At 44.6% G+C, this 20,169-nt stretch overlaps 1 protein-coding gene and 1 long non-coding RNA gene across 2 annotated transcripts in view; one reads left to right on the top strand and one right to left on the bottom strand.

Moving 5' to 3' along the window:
• Nucleotides 1-53: 53 nt before the first annotated feature.
• Nucleotides 54-19,021, bottom strand: LOC129514608 (uncharacterized). The gene is made up of 3 exons (XR_008665465.1): nt 16,866-19,021; nt 14,996-15,094; nt 54-1,903 (listed from the first exon to the last, which is right to left on the bottom strand). It is a non-coding gene; the product is annotated as an uncharacterized LOC129514608 (long non-coding RNA).
• The window catches only part of LOC129514607 (3-ketodihydrosphingosine reductase), a 39,029-nt gene continuing 35,172 nt past the window's right edge, over nt 16,313-20,169 (top strand). The window contains exon 1 of the mRNA XM_055333347.1: nt 16,313-16,466. Coding sequence (XP_055189322.1) covers nt 16,359-16,466 — 108 coding nt within the window. The 5' untranslated portion in view covers nt 16,313-16,358. The remainder of the gene's footprint in view (nt 16,467-20,169) is intronic.

Genomic DNA, 20,169 nt, shown 5'->3' on the forward strand with positions numbered 1-20,169 from the left:
GGAATGAAAACAAATATGTCAAGAAATTAACAGTGGCCAAATCTGGGTGGTAGAAGTATGAATACTTGTTCATTTTTCCTTTGTTTTCATCTTTAAATATTTTAATTTCCCAAAATAAGTAAAAGATTTTAAAGGAAGAGTTAGGATCAGTCAGGCTAAGAGCTGATCACAGGAATTTGTCTCCCCTTTTGGAACCCTATAAAATAATAGAGACTTTAAGAAGACAGAGTGAAAAAAAGGACAGCAAAGGTAATTCATCAAACAAATGTACTTTGGAGGACTGCTGTTCATCCAAACTGCCTTCCTGATTTTGGGAATGCCCCTGGCCCCACACTACAGATACCAAAGTTGGAGATATCCTGTTTTTCTTCATCATTAGGCACCAGGTCCATCAATCTTGAGCACCACAATGAAGGCAGGACATTAGAAACAGGATCATAGCAGCATCAATAGCATCTGACCCGCTGGGAATCTGGTAGCTTGTGGTGAGACAGCTAATGAAGTGCCTAGTGAAGACAAGACATTGGGTATCTCCTTCATAGCTGCTGTAAAACAAAAAAGGCATGAGAACTTCAAGGACTGCTACTTGAAGTCAAGGCAGGGAGCGAAACCCAGGGATCTTCTGTGACTATAAACATTTCTTGCATTCACAGTCCTAAAACAGGCAAGTGAAACTTTATGTTTGATCTTGCAGGTTACCAAGTAATACCAGTTGAATTCAGAGTCATCAAGTTTTGTGGGGGTTTTTTGTTTTTATAATGTGAAGGTAAGGAAATTTGGGAGGCAAAAAGCATGGTGCATAGTATTGGGATGTGTATATTTATAAGGATTTGAAGGATTCTGAGTCTCAGGAAAAACCTGGAACCCTATGGGTAGGAATGGAGTATTTTGGTTATCAGTTAAAAGGAGAGCCTAGTTTCAGAAATTATTGAGTCTTACTTGAGTTCAGTCAACAGAGACTCTGAATTTAGCATTTTGGTTTGAGCTGCTGGGAGCGGTTTTAATTGTTTGCTTAGCTGGTTGAAGAAACAGCTTGACAATCAACCCACTCAGAACTCCATTAATATATAATGTAAAAAGAAGAACCCAACATCTTTAGGAAAAAGAAATGCTACCATGGATTTATATTGTGAGGACCTTCACAAGGCCTCGCTATTCCCACAGAAGATCCATAATCCAGTCCCTTAACCAAGCCTTTGACAGGTGAAAGGAACACATTCCAAATTATTTAACTGGCTCTTTGATTTCATCAGAGCTGGAAAGATCCTTTGTAGAAGCCGATTAATGTCAACTAACCATTACAAGCCAAGTGGACTTGGTCGGCACGTTAGGCAGTAGACCTAGCATGATAACTGAAACAGTCTTCCCCACAGAGATCATAAGTGATAATTCAGTGATACGAGAGTCCTTAGGACCAAAGTAAATGAAGGTGTTGCTTCAGGTACAACCAAAAGGTACCACCAAAAAACTCCCAAGTCTGGCCTCCAAGAGGCCTGACCATCATGGCTTTAAGAGCTATTTTTTCTCTTGGTATTTTTTCTCTTGGTTTCTGTGGATCAGGAACTCGAGTTCTAGCCAGGAGCCATGTACATAGTTACGGCCAGACAGTGGCTGGGACTGGAATGGCAGAGGGCTGAAACATCTGGGGGCAGCAGGACATCTCTGAAGTCTCTGGGCCTTTCCAAGCAGTGTCTGCAGGGGTCGCTCAGGCTTCCGCACTGCATGGTGGCTTCCGGACAGTCAGGTTGGAGGCTTCAAGATCAAGTATTTAGAGAAGCAGAAACTTCCCTTTTAACAGTGGTCTCAGAAGCCATGGTGCGTCACCTCTGCCATACTCTATTGGTTGAAACAGTCACAAAAGCCCTCCAGTTTCAAGGGGAGAGGATGTAGATCCCATCTGTCACTGGGAAAACAAGATAGCATTGTGAAAAAGTCATCTGAGTTGAAAGATACAGCCATCAAAAAAAAAAAAATACAAGAACCAAACCTAAAAAATTGAAAGTGGTTATCCCTCATGAAGTTGAGGCTTTGAGGGTCCGGAACTGCTGATTTATATTACTGGCCCACTCTACTGTTTGTTTTATAACTACGGGCTGTTACTCTTGATTTAAAAATGAGAGACATAAAACATTAAAATCACCAAAAGGCAAAACAATTGCATGGTTAAAAAAATCAGATATTATCTAAATTATGTAAGATGATATGTATAAAGAAAAAAGGAGTACGACAAATCTAGTTTCACTTAGAACTTATATGTACTTGGCTTCACCTCTAACATGCCTGCCCTCAACAAACATAGTTCAGTTAAATGGATAGATGAATCAGCAATTAGAGCATAACACTTTGAGTTCAATGACAGATATGCATGGGGTACCAAGCAACTATGGAGGACAAGCATGTAAAGAAGGCTCGAAAAGAAGTAGAAGGGCAAAACCTCATTTGCCATCCTTGGGGATGAATATTCAACTTTTTATTCTGAAACTAATAATTGAAAAAATTAAACATTTCATCCATCATTCTTGGTAGAAACAGTGAGAGAAAGCTGGTCCTTTATCTCTCCCTTTCCTTCCTCTCTCTCCTTCTTCCTTTCTTCCCCCATTTTCTCTCCCCCTCCTCCTCTCCCAATGCTGTAGAGAAAATAGCAAAATTTAAACTATCCTGTGGCAACCTCAATGAAATAATCGACTCAAGCAAATATCAAAGGATACTAAAACTATTGCATGAAACGGAATATTTACTTGGGATTTGTTTCCTGTTTCCTGAATAACAAACCACTCAAAATCAATGTTGGCTTAAAATGCCATCTACTTTTTCTCATGACTCTGCAAATTTGGCAGAGCTCCAGGGAGAGGGCTTGCCTCTGCTCTATATAATAATGTTGGCTGGGATGGCTTGGCTAGGGCTGAAGAATTCAAGATGGCTTCACTCATATTTCTAGTACATCCAGCTAGGCTGGCTGGACCTCTTTGTGGTGTCTTAATCGTTCAGTAGTCCAACCTGAGTTTCTTGGTGGCTTGAACCCAAGAGGGCAAAAAGAGAAGCTTCAAGGCCTCTTAAGGCCTAGGCCTAGAAATAAGGAAATACCATTTCTATCATATTATATTAGTTAAACTAAGTTACAAGGCCAGTCCAGATTCAAGGGATGAAAAATAGTTTTCTACCTGTTGATAGGAGGAGCAGCACATGCTAACAGAAATGGGAGGAATTGCTGGTGACAATCTGCCAACATTTCATGGTGTCACTCCCAGATGATCTGCTAACTACAGAAGGGAACATGATCTTTATGATGGAGAGAGATGATTGTCACCACCTTACCCAAGAAGTCAAATTAAGTTGAGCAACACTTATAGGGGACAAACAGATATGTGCTACTGGGTAGGATGCAACACAAAATACACTTCTGAAGTGTTCCTACCAAAAATTGTAATCTGAATCTAATCAAGCCATAGATGTAACTGCTGAGTTACAGAAAATTCAAGGGAGAGAGAAATAAATAACATCAAGAACCAATCAGTCATGGGGATCCCTCGGTGGCTCAGCAGTTTAGCACCTGCCTTTGGCCCAGGGTGTGATCCTGGAGTCCTGGAATCGGGTCCCGCATCGGGCTTCCTGCACGGAGCCTGCTTCTCCCTCTGCCTGTGTCTCTGCCTCTCTCTTTCTGTGTGTCTCTCATGAATAAATAAATAAAATCGTTTAAAAAAAAAAAAAGAACCAATCAGTCAAAAGAGATTAGGACAACTACTAGATACTGGCCTGGTCTCTAAAAAGTGGATACCATTAAATAAAAGGTTGAGGGACTCTTCTAGATTAAAAGAAACTGAAGACACATAACCTAATAACCCACTGTAATATGTGAAACTTGACTGGAACCTGGTTTGAAGGGGAGAAAAAAAAACAGCTGTAAAAACCAATTAGGAGGTAATTGAAAATATATAAATATAAACTAGATATCAGATATTATGGAATTGTTATTGTCTTGGGTGGGATAATGGTATTGTGGTTATATTGGTGTGTATTGCACCGTTATTTTTGGATGACACATCCCGAACATACACATAACGGGATAAGAGATGAAAGTCCCTGAAGTCTGCAATTTACTTGCAAGTCATATAAAGCAAATGTGACTAATAAGACTGAGGGATTAAGGATCACTTCTGAAGGAGGTGAAACTTGGAACTAATTTGAAAGAAACATAGTGGTAGATTCCATGACTGTTTCCCAAGCACTAACACAAGTAATCTATGAATATGATCATGGAACACCTTTGTTATGTACAACTGAACACTCTTCTGGCTGAAATGGCAAGACTTTTGGATGTAGGCAATCCTGGATATGAGAATAGTTGTGTCTTGGAAAGTTGCCAGAACTCCAAGACTCCTGTCCTGTTTTCCCAAAGACTTCTATAAAATTGTCAGTGGACTTAACAGAATTATTTATGGCCTAAGACATCATATATTGCAATATTAAAAAGCTTTCATATTCTTAATTGAAATGTATGATGTCTTAGGCATAAAAAGTTCCTTTAAAAATCCATTGACAATTTTATAGAAACCTTTGAGAATTTCCATATTAAAGAAAAAGCGATTACATGAAAAAAGTATTGGCATGCAGAGGTCTGGATTATTAAATGAAAACATTAATACCAAAAAATGGAAGAAATTGGTAGCAGCCACATGACAGTAGGTAGGCTGGTGTAAAAATAGTTCACAGGTGTGGTATGGGGCATAGCTCTGGCCAATCAGAACAGTGGACTGCTATCAACAGCTGCTCCTCTAAGGTGATTGTACACACACACACACACACACACACACACACCCGAACACGCATCTTCCCTCTAAGAACATTAGTTCTCACAGGTTCCTTCTGCTATAGATTTGACTACAAAGTAGAGGAAACCCTTTGACATTTTTCTATTGACTTTAGGGGATGTTGAAATTCTGGGCCCTGACCAATGCCAGGTCTAAACTTCAGTTCACAAATTCCAGTAGGCAAATAATACCATATTTCTACATCATCACTAAGTCAAATCCAAATCACCGTGCTGTCACTGTTAATTCTTTATCAGGCCTCTCCCCCAAAGGACTGCAGGAAAGTCCAAGAGGCTTCCCCAGTGCTCACACAGGAGATAAATCTTCAATGCACCAAGTCTATTACTGGCATTCTCTGCACTCAAGTCCACAGACATCCCTCAGCTCTCCCCTTCCATGCCAGGAACACAAGAGAAGAATCTTTGCAGAGGCTGGAAGCCTCAGTGCCATCCTATCTGTGGGTGTAGGTAGCTCCGACCCTCAGACCGTGTGAGGTGGGAGATTCCGTCCCCATTCCTTCATGCAACCTATGGAGTCTCCCTTTCCTCTACTTGCTCTCAGTGACCTGAGAGATTAGGACTTGTTAGGGGGAGCCAGTAGAAAAGAAAATACTTTACAGGCCATTATGCTTTTGCTGGTTTACACCATACAAGGGAAGCCTGCCACCTTCACCTAACAGGGGAAGAGAAAGTCCAGAGAGAAAAAAACATCTCAATCACACTGCTACATACTGTGAGGCCATCCCAAGATGCTGTGAAAAAAGTCTGGAGCCAGAAGCAACTATCTCTCTGAGTGTTCATTACTACTAATTTAAAATGTATTCTTTATTTTCTCATTTTTTTATAAAGTGAACGTTCATTATCTTTACTGTAAAAAATATATGGCATAAAACTTACCATTTTTTCTATTTTTAAGTGTCCAATTCAATGGCATTAACTAAATGCACAATGTTGTGGAAGCATCACCACCACCCACTTCCAGAATTTTCATCAACCTGAACAGAAACTCTCAAACAATAACTTACCACCCCCACCCCCAGGCCTGGTGACCACTGTTCTACTATAGTTCTCTATGAATTTGCCTATTCTAAGTACCTTGTATAAATGGACTCATACACCATGTGTCCTTTGTATGTGGCTTATTTCCCTTGACATAGTGTCTTCAAGGTCCATCCATGTTGTGGCATGTATTGGAACTTCATTTGTTCAAGCTGAACAATATTCCATTGTATATATGTAAATTCCACATTTTTTTATCCATTTATCTGTTAATGAACATCTATGTTGTTTCCACCTTTCGCTGTTGTGAGTAACGCTGCTAAGGACGTGGGTATACAAGGATCTGTTTGGGTCGCTTTGGGGCATATACATTGGAGTGGAACTCCTAGGTAGGTATATAGAATCATTCCATGGTGATTCTATGTTTAACTTTTTGAGAAACCACTATAAGTGATGGCGCCATTTTGCATTCCTACAACCAGTACATGAGGGTTCCAGTTTCTCCACATCTTCCCCAACACTTGTTTTGCCCATTTTTGTTTTGCTGAGATTTTTTTATGATAGTCATGCTAATGGACATGAAGTATATTTGTTATTTTTCAAGTAAAAAAATGTCATCAACAGTTTATGAAGACGAAGAATGAGATGTTTTGGAGTGATAGCTGTAGGACTGTAACCCCATCACATACCTCTGCTACTCATTCAGTCAGTCATGGTAAGACGATCTTTATATTTTGATTTTGATATTTTTTCACCATGGACTTTTTTTGCATTAATTCTTTTTAATATTGCCTTAAAACATCGTTTATGTTGATTACTGATTATTTTGGCATCCCACCAAACTTTGTTACTGGATCAAGTGCCTCAGTTGCTTCACCTTTGTCTTGTCCTGCCATGTTCATAGACTGGAAGTACAGTTGAAGTTACCAGAAGTAATGTCAAATTTATTTTTTTAATAAATTTATTTTTTTTGGTGTTCAATTTACCAACATACAGAATAACACCCAGTGCTCATCCCGTCAAGTGCCCCCCTCAGTGCCCATCACCCAGTTACCCACACCCCCCCGCCCTCCTCCCCTTCCACCACCCCTAGTTCGTTTCCCAGAGTTAGGAGTCTCTCATGTTCTGTCTCCCTTTCTGATATTTCCCACACATTTCTTCTCCCTTCCCTTATATTCCCTTTCACTATTATTTATATTCCCGAAATGAGTGAGAACATATAATGTTTGTCCTTCTCCGATTGAGTTACTTCACTCAGCATAATACCCTCCAGTTCCATCCACATTGAAGCAAATGGTGGGTATTTGTCGTTTCTAATGGCTGAGGAATATTCCATTGTACACATAAACCACATCTTCTTTATCCATTCATCTTTCGATGGACACCAAGGCTCCTTCCACAGTTTGGCTATTGTGGACATTGCTGCTAGAAACATCCGGGTGCAGGTGTCCCGGCGTTTCATTGCATCTGTATCTTTGGGGTAAATCCCTAACAGTGCAATTGCTGTGTCGTAGGGCAGCTCTATTTTTAACTCTTTGAGGAACCTCCACACAGTTTTCCAGAGTGGCTGCACCAGTTCACATTCCCACCAACAGTGTAGGAGGGTTCCCCTTTCTCCGCATCCTCTCCAACATTTGTGGTTTCCTGCCTTGTTAATTTTCCCCATTCTCACTGGTGTGAGGTGGTATCTCATTGTGGTTTTGATTTGTATTTCCCTGATGGCAAGTGATGCAGAGCATTTTCTCATGTGCATTTTGGCCATGTCTATATGTCTTCCTCTGTGAGATTTCTCTTCATGTCTTTTGCCCATTTCATGATTGGATTGTTTGTTTCTTTGGTGTTGAGTTTAATAAGTTCTTTATAAATCTTGGAAACTATCCCTTTATCTGATACATCATTTGCAAATATCTTCTCCCATTCTGTAGGTTGTCTTTTAGTTTTGTTGACTGTATCCTTTGCTGTGCAAAAGCTTCTTATCTTGATGAAGTCCCAATAGTTCATTTAGTAATGTCAAATTTAGTTGACTAGAGCTTTTCTTTGCAAAACCTTTCAAATGAAGCCACACATATTTTATACTATAGCTTTTGAGAAGAGTTCCTGCTGATGTGCAGAAAAGATCCCATTTAGTACCACACACAGCATCAAAATATCATCTGGAATTTCCTAAATGACTCTTACACCAAAAAATAAACTTTTTTGTACTTGGGTCTAAATTCTAACCAGATTATTTAATCTTTTGGATAAGTCAAATGCTAGAATTTGAGGAGAGTATGAGTTACATTTTCTAATAAAGAAGGGAAGTTGTCAGGATAAGGGTTGGGTGATACGTGTTGTTACAAGTTAAGTTCTGCAGAAGCCAACAAGAGGAGTCTGGGGGGCAAGATGTTTACTACAGATCATCGCCTGTGAACAGAGGGAGGAGGGAGCAGAACTAGGCAAACAAAGAAGTAAAAATCTACAGTCTGGGTAGGGCACAGGGTGGATGGCTCATCTCTGCTGGTGAGGCATCACTGGGGGGGGGTTGGAGGATTAACTTTCAAAATGGCTCACTCACTCAGCTGGCAGGTTGGTGTTAACTACTGGTTGGGAGCTCAACTGGGACTGCACACTGGAGGCCTCCGTTTTTCACAAGGACATCTCCAGAGACTGCTTGAGCTTACTCAGAGGATCATGTATTAGTTCTCAGATTAAATGTCCCAAGAAAACCAGCTACATGGCCTTTTGCAACCTATTTTGTAAGTCCTGCAGTGTCCTTTCTGCCACAGTCCATTGATCAATTCAGTCCAAAGGCCAACCCAGGTCAAGGGGAGGGGACATACACCCCACCACTGGATGGAATTAGTGTCACGTTAGGAAAGAGTGTGTGCGATTGGAGATGTGGTGACTGTCTCTAGAAAATAGAGTTCACTACAAAAATAATTCTCCACATGAACCACTTTTATGCATATGTCTAACGAACAGCCTAACCGTTTTGTCAGTCTTTTTTTCTGTATTATGTTTTGTTCTGATTACATTTATGATTTTTAAGTCTGTGGATTCTAACAGCTAATCATTAAAGCTTGTATGTCGCATGTGCTTGTTTTGCTCAGGTATCATTTCATTTTTCTGACTGGTTTGCCACAGAAGGGATATAAAAAAGGCAACTGGACATTCAACACAGTCTGAGGAGCATTGAAAGCAAGGCTCTCAGCTGAGAGCAAAACAGACAGGGCTTCCCGAGGGGTGCCAGCCAGCCCTGCATCACCCAGAGCGCTTGCGACCCAGAAGCAGCAAGTGCAGTGGAGCAGGAGACACCGTGATCCTGTCATCAGGCAGGAGTGTCATTTTGCCTCGTTGTTTCTTCAAGTCGGTCATTAGGTATTGTTTTGTTGGCCTCTACAATTACACCTCATTTGGCCCCGTATCCCTCTATTCCCTTTAATAATGTCTTAATCCTTTATGATAAACAGCGATAAAATGTATATACTTCCTCTTATTTCCCAGCTCGCCTGATTTGTGTCAATATTTCTTCATGTTTACCTTCATGGAGCTAACTGTTTATTCTTCTATTACTTGACTTGTCAGCTTGAAGTGATATCTTTGGGTTTCAGTTATAAAGGACACCATTCATAAAATCACTCCTACCTTGCACATGTTTTCCTTCTTCCCCTCCTAAAATGTGTTTCTTTTATTATTCTTCCATTGTTAAGGTATATGCCAATGACATAGCATTCTGTTCCATAGCCCCTGCATTTGTTTCATTCTTTGTTCTATGGTTAAATATATTCATTTCAAAAATTCTCAAAAGGCAGCACCATACCTTTTCAGTCATCTTTTAGCTGGCTACCTACTGAATATTTGTGCCCCCCAAAATTCATATGTCAAATTCCAAGGCCCAACAGGATGGCAGTTGCAGGTGGGCCTTTGAGAAGTGATTTTGTCTCATAAATGGGATTAATGCTCTTGTAAAAGAGACTCCAGAGAGTTCCTTCCCCCCTCTGCCACCTGAGGACACAGTGAAAAGACACAATCTATGACAAGGAAGTGGGCCTTCCCAACCACCGCATCTGCCAGGGCCTTGATTTTGGACTTCCTGGCCTCCAGAACTGGGAGAAATAAATCTCTGTTGTTTATAAGCCACCAAGTCTGTGGTATCGTTTTATAGCAGCCCAAATGGACTAATAGTCTTAATACTTTCCTTAAGAAACACTCAAGGGAAAATCATTTCCTTATTTATTACACGTTCAAGGGGTGAAACATGGATTAGCTGGATACAAAACCTTGGCTCGACATTCTTTTTTTTTGTGGATCTTATAGATGCATCTTTGTTCTCTCGTGTTGAATGACACCATGGAGAAATCTGAAACTAGCCTGATTTCTTTTATAAATAAGTGGCCTGAATTTTTTTGCCTGACTGACCAAAGTCTTCATTCTTTTAAAATCCAGTGTTTTTTCCAATGGTTTTGTAGTTTTACATTTATGTCCGTGATTCCTTCAGCATTAGTCAGGGCTCTCCAGAGAAACAGAACCAATAGAGGATTGATTGGTGGACTGGTTATAAGAAATTGGCTTACATGATTATGGAGGCTGTCACATTCCAAGATCTACAGGTGAGTTGGCAAGCTGCAGCCCCGGGAAGAGCCAATATTTCAACTGAAGTCCAAAGGCAAGAAAAAAAGCTGATGTTCCAGTCAAAGGCCATCAGGTAGGAATAATTCTCTGTTACTTGGTGGAGGGTCAGCCTTGGGTTCTATTTTGGCCTTCAACAGATTAGATTGGACCCACCTACATGGGGGAGGATAATCTGTTTTACTCAGTCTACTGATTTATATGTTTGTCTCACAGGGCACCTGGGTGGTTCAGTGGTTGGCTTGGGTCATGATCCCCGGATCCTGGGATTGAGTCCCACATCTCCCTCTGCCTGTGTCTCTGCCTCTCTCTCTGTGTTTCTCATGAATAAATAAAATCTTTAAAAAAAAAAAGTTTATCTCACTATATACACTCTTGCAGAAAAACCCAGAATAGTGTTTGACCAAATATCTAGACCCTCCATAGTCTAGTCACATTGATGGATAAAATTAACTATCACACCATCTGAATTAATTTTTGTGGAAGGTGTAATGGTCAAGTCGAGGTTAATTTTTTTTGTCTATAGATGCCCAATTGTCACAGCACCATTTATTTAAAAGGCTACTTTCCCCTCCATTAAGTTGCTTTTGCATCTTTGTAAAAAATCAGTGTGGTGTATTCGTGTAGGTCTGTTTCTGGGTCCCATTGAGGCCAGTACCACACAGCCTTCATTATTATAGCTATACAAGTCTTGAAAATCAGGTAGGCTGATTCCTTGAACTCTGTTCTTTAATTTTTTAAAAAATATTTTATTTATTTATTTGAGAGAGAGAGAGAGAGCGCACACATGTGCATGAATGTGTGTGATGGGGTTGGGGAGCAAAGATAAAGGAACTAGAAGACTCCCTGCTGAGTGCAGAGCCCAACGTGGGTGGATCCCAGGACCCTGAGACCAGGACCTAAGCCAAAAATCAAAAGTCGGATGGTTAACCAACTGAGCCACCCAGGCACCCAGTCTGTTCTTCTTTTATTAAAAATTTTTAGCTATTTTAGTTTCTTTGCCTTTACACATGAATTTTAGAATACTCTTGCCTCTACCTACAAAAAATCTTGCTGGGATATTGATAGAAGCATATTAGAATCCACCTGGGGGAAATGTCAACTGTGATAAAATACACATGACATGAAATTTACTATCTTAATCATTTTTTTAAGTTGACAGCTCAGTAGCATCGAATACATTCATATTGTTGTGCAAACATCATAACCTTGGTCTCCAGAATTCTTTTTATCTTGCAAAACTGAATCTCTTTACCCATTAAGCAGTAACTCTCCACACTAGTTTCCGCCCAGCCTCTGGAAACTGATATTCTACTTTCCTTTTTACTTTTTCTTTCTTTCTTCTTTCTCTCTCTCTTTCTTAATCTTCTCTTCCCTACCAAGCCCCAGACTCCAGTAACCACCATTTTGCTCTCTGTTACTGTGATTTTTTCTTTTTTCTACAATCCCACATATAAATCTGATTATGCAATATTTTTCTATATTTCTGTGAAATCTTTCTATATTCACTTAGTGTAACGTCCCCGGTTTTATTCATGTTATAACAAATGGCAGGATTTCCTTTTTTTAAAGGCCAACTAATATTTCATAGTATATGTTTTTAACACATTGTCTTTATTCACTTATCCATTGATAGACATTTAGATGGTTCTAAACCTGTTGGTGAAGCAATGTAGAGATGGGATGAATATAGACATTGTCCTCTTGTACCCTCTGGAGCACAGAATGCCAATAAGAACTTTTTTGTGGGCCAAAAAAATGACAGAGATGCAGTTTTTTGCATCTGCAGATGGCTGTGGGGCAGATTCCCTGCGAGGAAGGCCCAACACAGAACTGGTACTTGGGCTGATGCTGGTCCTGGAAGGTTACAAACAGGTTTTCACAAGGACAGATACACTCTGGACACTCTGGACTGGGTTCTGCATGCCTAGAGGTAGGTGCAAATGCTCAAAACACTATAAAAGGATGGGACCAGAAGATATTGCACCAATTCGGACCACCAATTCCATTTCTTCAGACCAAAGAACATACTTTACAGCCCACAGTGTCCAACAATGGGCAAAAAGATATCACATCAGATGAACGAATCATGCTGCATATCATCTTGAGTAAAGGTCTAAAGGAGAGTTGGAACAGGTAATTGAAACATTTGTTGCCTAAAATGGAAGAGGAAGGGGTAGCTGGGGAGGGAGGGCGGCTGGGTGGTGAAGTCGGGCAAAAGTCTGAGTCTTGGTTTCAGCTCCGGTCGTGACCTCAGGGTGGTGAAGTCAAGCTCCATGCTCTGAGCAAGTCTGTTTTTCTCTTCCTCTGCCTCTCTATTCCTTTCATTCTCTCTCTCTCTCTCTCTCTCTGGAATGAATCACCGTTAATAATAAAAGAAAACAAAATGGGGGAGGGAGAGATAAAGACATGTAAGGATGACTTATGTGTCTTCAGGAGTGTGTTGCTCACTTTGATAGATCTCTCCACTTTTCTGGGGGATCTGGAGGGAGTGAGGGAGAATGCCGGTATGACTATGCAGTTCTTCCCATGGAGAGAAGATGGTATGGTATGACCATAATTTCTGCTTTTTTTCCCTCCACATTGCCTCAACTTTCTTTCTTTCTTTTTTCTCCCCAATTCTGTGATCCCAAGGACCAGGGCTTCAAATGAAGGTGCTAGAATCAACGATCATCCCTAAGCAAGAAACTATATTTTTCAACCTTTATAGTAGAATTCCAAGACACTGACGAAGGGAGGGGAGGTTATGCATTCACTCCTTCTGATGAAATTGGGATTGATAGTGAATGCAGTTGTGTTGCCTCATGGTTGAGAAAGCCCACAAGCTGTATGCCTGTATCACCGTACCCTCTATGAATGGGAATGGACTGAGGGGGTCCACTCAACTACTAGCAGTGCTGGCAATCTGGAACAGCATAGAACTAGGCTGAACCTAGTGTTCCTTCCAACAGGGGAAAGTGTGAGTAAAAACAGAAGGAGAAATAGTAGCTGCAGGTAAAAGAACAAATAAATGGGCGATGCAACAAGTAAAATCCAGTATGACGTTAACACCCTGACCGAGGCTCATAGCAAGAGGTGATATTGTCTCCTACTAGAGTCCAGTTAGACCAGATGTCTTAGCAGCTGGACACCACTCTTTTTCCTAGAAGCTGATAGAGTTGAATGGAAACTGCAAACCTGTGAGGGATTGGTTTGGGAGACACGTGATGTGATGACGAACTGGACCAGTTGTTGATGATTGAGTGAAATTCCAGTGATATGCCACTATCTTTCAACTCTTATTTTTCAGGCCATGTCTACTGCCCATATTGGGGTATGGTGTAACACTGGCACTTATCAGTGCCAGTGTTATCAGTAAGATTGCATTACTGATATGGATGGCCAGATTTTTTTTTTAAGATTTTATTTATTTATTTGAGAGAGAGAGAGAGAGAGAAAGCACAGAGGGAGAATGAGAGGGAGAAGCAGACTCCCTGCTCAGCAGGGAGCCCAACCGGGGCTCAATCCCAGGACCCTGAAATCATGACCTGAGTGGAAGGCAGATGTTTGACTGAACCACCCAGGCGCCCCTTGATGGTCAAATCCTGAGAAATTGAGTTAAGAGCCTCCTACTCTACACTGCCTCCTCCAAATGTTAGGGCATATGTTTGTTTTGCTGTAGGAGAGCTTTGGATAAAGGCCAGGGAGTGACCTGTGCAGTAAAGAATCTAGGCTTGCCTCAGAGTCTTCTCAGAACAGAAGGGCTAGCCTCTGTCTTTGGCTTCTTGGAGGTAATCTGTGCCATACCTGATAGAAGTACCTTTGTTTAAATGAGGGCAGGCCAATCTGTACTTTTAAGGTGGAGGTTGATCATGCCAGAAAGACCAACGATGTGAGTTAGGTGGAAGGTTGTATCAGGCAACATCAATTGACCTGAAGACTGCATTCAGCCATACAGGCAACATAATGAAAACTCCAATAAACACTCTGGACATTCGATGAGTTTCCCTGGTTTGCAATACTCCACTCTAGTATCACACCACCCATGCTGGGAGGGTCACGTGTCCTGACTCCATGAGAGGTGGCAACCGGAGCTTTGCAGGTGGAGGCCTCCACACTCTGCCCTATGTACTTCTTCTCTTGGCTGACTTTGTCGTGAATTACAACCATGAGAATAACAGCTCAATGCGGGATTCCGTGAGGCCTTCCAGAGAATTACCAAAAGTGAAGTTGGTTTGGGAACCCCTAAATTTATTTCTTAATTTTTTTTATTCTAGGGAGGAACCCCCAAATTTGAAGTGGTGTCAGAAGTTTTGCGGACTGTGCCCTCAAACCTTGTCATTCGCCTAACTCTGGGCAATAAATTAAGAGAGAAAAAAACATTAGATCACTCCCTTTGCCCCTGAGCTCCTTCCCATTTCTGAAAACAAAAACAGAAAGGTAAAGCAAGCAAACAAGCAAACTTCCGTGCCTTATCCAAATAAGGATATTTGGATATCACAATGAGATGCCACAATGAGATGCCACACCCCCTGGAAAGGCTATAATTAAAAAGACTGATAATAAGTATTGGTAGGGATGTAGAGAAACTGGAACACTTACTGTTGGTGGGAACGGAAAGTGATGTGGCTGTTTGGAAAATATCTGGCAGCTCTGGTTAAGCATTGAGTTACCGTAGATCCAGCCATTCTGCTCCGAGGTCTGTATCCAAGAGAAATGAAAGCATATGTCCACACAAAATCTCATCCATGAATGTTCACAGCACTATAATTCCTTTTTATTTTTTTTAAAGATTTTATTTTTTTATTCATGGGAGACAGAGAGAGAGGCAGAGACACAGGCAGAGGAAGAAGCAGGCTCCGTGTGGGGAGCTGGATGTGGGACTCGATCCCCGGACTCCGGGGATCACAACCTGAGTCAAAGGCAGATGCTGAACCAGCGAGCCACCCAGGTGCCCAGCACTGTAATTCCTAACAGCCCCCGAAGAGAAACAACCTCTATGTCCAGATAAATGAAATGTGATCAATTCATACGAGGGACTACAAGTTGGTGATAAAAAGGGTGAAGTGCAGTAGCATTGTACAGCAGGGATAAACCTTGAAAGCATTATGTTAAGTGAAATAAGCCTGACAGAAAAGGCTGCGTATAGCAGAATTCCATTTATACGAAATATCCAGGCTGGGCAAATCTAGAGACATACAGATGGGTGATAGCCTAGGACTGGGGGCGTGGTTGGGAGGAACGGGGAGGGGGGTGGCTGCTGAAGGGTGCAGGACCTTTTAGGGTGGGGGTGTGTATCACTAACCCAACGTCCTAGATGGACTGTGGTGGTGGTTGCAGGAGTCCGGGACTACGCCAAACACCATGTATTGTGCAGTTTCAGTCGGTGAATGGGATGGGATGTGAATTAGATCTCAGTGAAGCGGTTTGTTTTGGTTTGGGTTTGATCCTCGCCTCGGGAAAGGCGAGGAGCTCTGAAGCCCAAGGAAACTCCACCGCCAGGCTTCCCCGACCGTGGGCCGTGCCCGAGCGCTGAGCCCGCCGCGGAGGCCGCGCCGGGCCCGGGAGGTCGGCTTCGCGTCGGGGCTCCACGGGGCGGCGGGGGGCGCCCCGGGACCGCGTGCCCCCGGGCAGCCGGCCTCCGCGGCCACCCCCGGGCCTTCGGGGCGCTCCAGGGGCGCGGGCCCCCCGGTCCCCCCCGTCCCCGTCCCCGCCCCCGCCCCCGCCCCCGGGAAGCGCCGCCCCGCCCCGCCCCGCCCCGCCCCGCCGCGGTCGCGCCCTCCGCCGGCTCCGCCTCTTCCCCTCCGGCCGCCGCCCCGCCCCGCGCCGGCCGCGAACCCAAACAGCGGCTCCTGCTGCGCGCGGCCGCGCGTGACCGCCGCGCCGCCGAGCCCCGCGCCCGCCGCCCGCCGCCCGCCGCCCGCCGCCCGCCGCCCGCCGCCCTCCGGCCCGGCCCCGCCGAGCGATGCTGCTGCTGGCGGCCGCCTTCCTCGTGGCGTTCGTGCTGCTGCTCTACATGGTGTCCCCGCTCATCAGCCCCAAGCCCCTCGCCCTGCCCGGGGCGCATGTGGTGGTGAGTGGCCTCCTGTTGCTGCGCCGCCGCCGCCCGGCCCGCTCGGCCGCCGCCAGCCCGGCCCGAGGCCCGAGGCCCGAGGCCCGAGGCCCGAGGCCCAGCCGCCCGCGTCCGTCTCCCCGCGGGGCCACCTGCCGCCGCGCAGCCCGGCCGGTCCCCGCGGCCCCCGGGGTGGGGGTGGGGGTGCGGGGTGCGGGGCGCACGGCGGGGGCCCGGCCGGGGTTCGCGCTCGGGGTTCCCGAGGAGTCCACCGAGGAGCCGAGAGGCTGGGAAACTTTGCCGAGGACACCGCGGTCGGCGGCGGCGCGGGCCGGGGCCGGGGCCGGGGCCGGGGCCGGGGCTCGGCCTGTGCGAGGACAGAAAGAGCAGCCGCGGGAGGAGACTCGGGAAGTGACTCACCTGGGCGGGGGGGCGTCGGGGCTCCGCCGGGCCCCCCCCCCCGGGGCTCCCCCGGGGCTCCCCCCGGGCTCCCCGGGGCGCGCTGGGCCGCCGCGCGGGCTCCCGGACGAGCCTCCGACCTGCTGGCGCGTAGGCAGGAGCCGGGAGCCGGGAGCCGACGCCGGCGGCCGGCTTCGCCCCGGAAGCTCGCGCCTTCGCCTTTGTGCAGGTGTCCGCACCTCCTCACCTGCGCCCGGCGCCTGCACCTGCTCCGGCTTCTCGTCCGAGGCCCCCGCCGGCCCCCACAGCCCCCGGGGCGCACCGCCCTGCGGGGGGAGGCTGTGCAGTAAGGAGACCGGGCTCCCGGGCCGGCGGCGCCAGCCTGCCCCGGTGACCCAGGCGCGTGCCCGCGCGGGCGCTCCCCGGACGGACGCTCCTTCGGTTCACGGTGCTTTAAACCTGGACAGCAAGCGTTGGTGCATGAGAAGATGTGTTTTTTTCCTCTTCTTTAAATTGCCCTTTGTAAACACAGGAAGCCTGTTTCCAACGCCTGCCACCCCCCATGCGCAAGGTAGAGGGGGTTAGTGTCCGCTCGTTTCAGCAGCAGCGAGCGAGAGAAGCAAAACTCGACAGTTAGGCCGAATGCTGCAGGTGTCACCTCTGCGAGGGGACTTGTGCCCCCGAAGCGTGGCTCTGAGAGTTGCGGTCCTTCAGAAGTTAGGCCTGCGGAGCGTGACTTTGGAAAAAACGCAGAGCCCCAAAGCAGGAATGAACATTTTGGTTCAGTATTTATAAAGGAGTCGCAGTTAACCTTGATTCCAGTCCTTCCAGTTTCATTCCGCTGCAGGCCGTGAGTAAGACCAGGTCTGATGGGGTAAACGAAAGAGACTTCTCTTCACCGTCCCACTTCAATACGCCACTATAAATAATGTGAGGATGACATGAATAATTCACATGATGTCACCATCTGTCTTCTTTTTTTAATGTCATAAGACAAGGGAAAGTGCAGTTCTTTTTCTTGAGGTTTGTTAGGAGCGGACCAGGTGGTGCTAGGAGAGGGAGCTAACGTTTAGAATGTCTGCCTGTGTGAAAGCAGGAGCAGACTGAGGTCATAATTATTTATCGCTTTCTATTTAGAACTAGTGTAATCTCCCTAAAGACAGGGGCAAAACTGCAGAAGTATTGCAGGGTACGTGCTTGTTTGTTTGTTTGTTTATTTAATTATTTTTTTTTTAAGCTGTTTAATGGACTTGTTGAGAACTGGAAAATCAGGTCTTCCCTTTTTTGGAAATGGCTGGGAGCAGTTCTTGCAGCAAACCGCCCTGTCTCTTGTCCTCGATAAGGGGTGTCTGATGTGATGAAAGAGACAGTAAGAATAAGATAATATTTTGCATCGAATGGTGAGAGGCAGTGATAAGGAAAGGGAATTAAGCAGTTATTGTGAGTGTCCCACATCTGGGCCCAACTTACCAATTGTCAGGCAGCCCAATCCGTATTTCCCGCTTTTCTCAGCCATTGTGAAAATCTCTTCCATTTTCTTATATCATTCAGAATAACACAGCCTAGACTTGGCTTATGTATATTCTTAGATACTTTTGAAGCATTAGCTTGATTAGAAGGTTAGTTTCTCATGAGCTAAGACCGAAAGATTAAAGTCTTCTTACCCTTGCTCTTACAGAAAAAACTTAGGAGTTATCAGGTTGGACAGTATCTTGGCTGTGCGGTACATGAGCACAGCTAGCTTACCCACCAACAGTCTAGATGAAACACAGCAGTAATAGTAAAAGCACTTTAGAGCCTATAAATTTTCTCAATAGCCTCATAACTTCAACTTCCAATAATTTACTGAGTAACAAATAGGGAAACTATTTACACTTTTTTTTTTTTTGGCATTGTATTCCTCAGAGAAATGGTACCACTGTACCATTTTGCAATAATGTAGGCTGAGGGTTTCTTTAGCAGCTGCTTATGAGGGTTCTGTGCTCAGAGGGAGGGAGATAAATGGGACTTGGTGCTCGTTCTCAAGGAGCTTACAGTCTGGTAAGGGAGCTAAGACTTACCACAACATGCACAACGGAGGAAGCGACAGGTAAAGGACAGGACTGAGCCACAGAGTCAGGAAAGCTTCTTGGAGGAGGGGACCTTAGATCTGGCCTCTGCAGGACAGGTCGGATTTGGATAGGTAGGTATGCGGGGGATGTTGGGTGGAGGAACACTGAGGCAGCAACAGCGGGGGGGGGGGGGCTGTTAATTGCTATGGAATTGGAATGTGGGGTGAAAATTAAAAAGCCAGAGCCCCCCATGAAATATCTTGGCAGCAAAGAGCTCCTCAGAGGCAACTGTTTAGCTGAGGCAACAGGTAGATTTTTTGACAGTAACCTTCTGGAGAAAATTGGTTAATTATCTGCCAAGGAAGCCTCTTCAGTGGTGAAGACTTGGCTAAAGGGAAGTAGGGAAGCCGAAGCATCCATGGAGATTGGGACATTGTGGAGGCATGGCTTCCTGATAACTTTAAAATAATTGAGATGGGATCAGCGATGTTCATTACAACATGACTAATACCTAATGGTGAAATATTTGAAATCACCCGAATGTGTGTTGTATGGAAGTCGACAGCTAAGTTTCAGTACGGCTCCTTAATGTAATATTGTAAAGCCTTTTATTAGTTTTTTTGACGTAAGATATTTTGACGTATATATCATATCATATAGGATATGATCCCATGTAAGGTCAGCTGCCTATGTGAAACTTCCCCCCCTTCCTTCACCTGACAGCCTGGGGCCCTCCATTCTCTTGACCTGTATTATATAATTTGCATAGGAAAAATGACTAGAAAAATAATATTACACCTGTCTTACTTAGGTAAGTATGTAGCAAGCCCTTCCTATGTGCCAGGCACTGTGCTAAGTGCTAGGAATGTAGTGGGGAGCAGAAAGAGAGTAGGTATTTTTAGGGCATTTATGAGGCAGGGATAGGAGAGATGGTCGTGAATCAGATAACCACACAAATAAATGCACGGCTGTTTGAGTCTGTGAGTGCCATAAAGTAAAGGGAAAAGGATGCGGTGCTGAAAAGTGGGTTGAGGTTAGGGAATGGGCAGGTGAAGGTTTTCCTGAGGAAGTGATGTTTGAGCTGAGATTTATTTATTTTTTAAAAATTTATTCATTTGGTGGGGGGGAGGGAGGGAGGGAGGGAGGGAGGGAGGGAGGGAGGGAGGAGGGATAGAGGGAGAGAATCTCCAAGCAGACTCCCTGCTGAGCACAAAGCCCAGCAAAATGGGACTGGATCCCACAACCCATGGGATCATGACCTGAGCTGAAACCAA

The sequence above is a fragment of the Nyctereutes procyonoides genome, unplaced genomic scaffold (assembly GCF_905146905.1).
Source record: "Nyctereutes procyonoides isolate TBG_1078 unplaced genomic scaffold, NYPRO_anot_genome, whole genome shotgun sequence".
Classification (NCBI taxonomy): domain Eukaryota; kingdom Metazoa; phylum Chordata; class Mammalia; order Carnivora; family Canidae; genus Nyctereutes; species Nyctereutes procyonoides.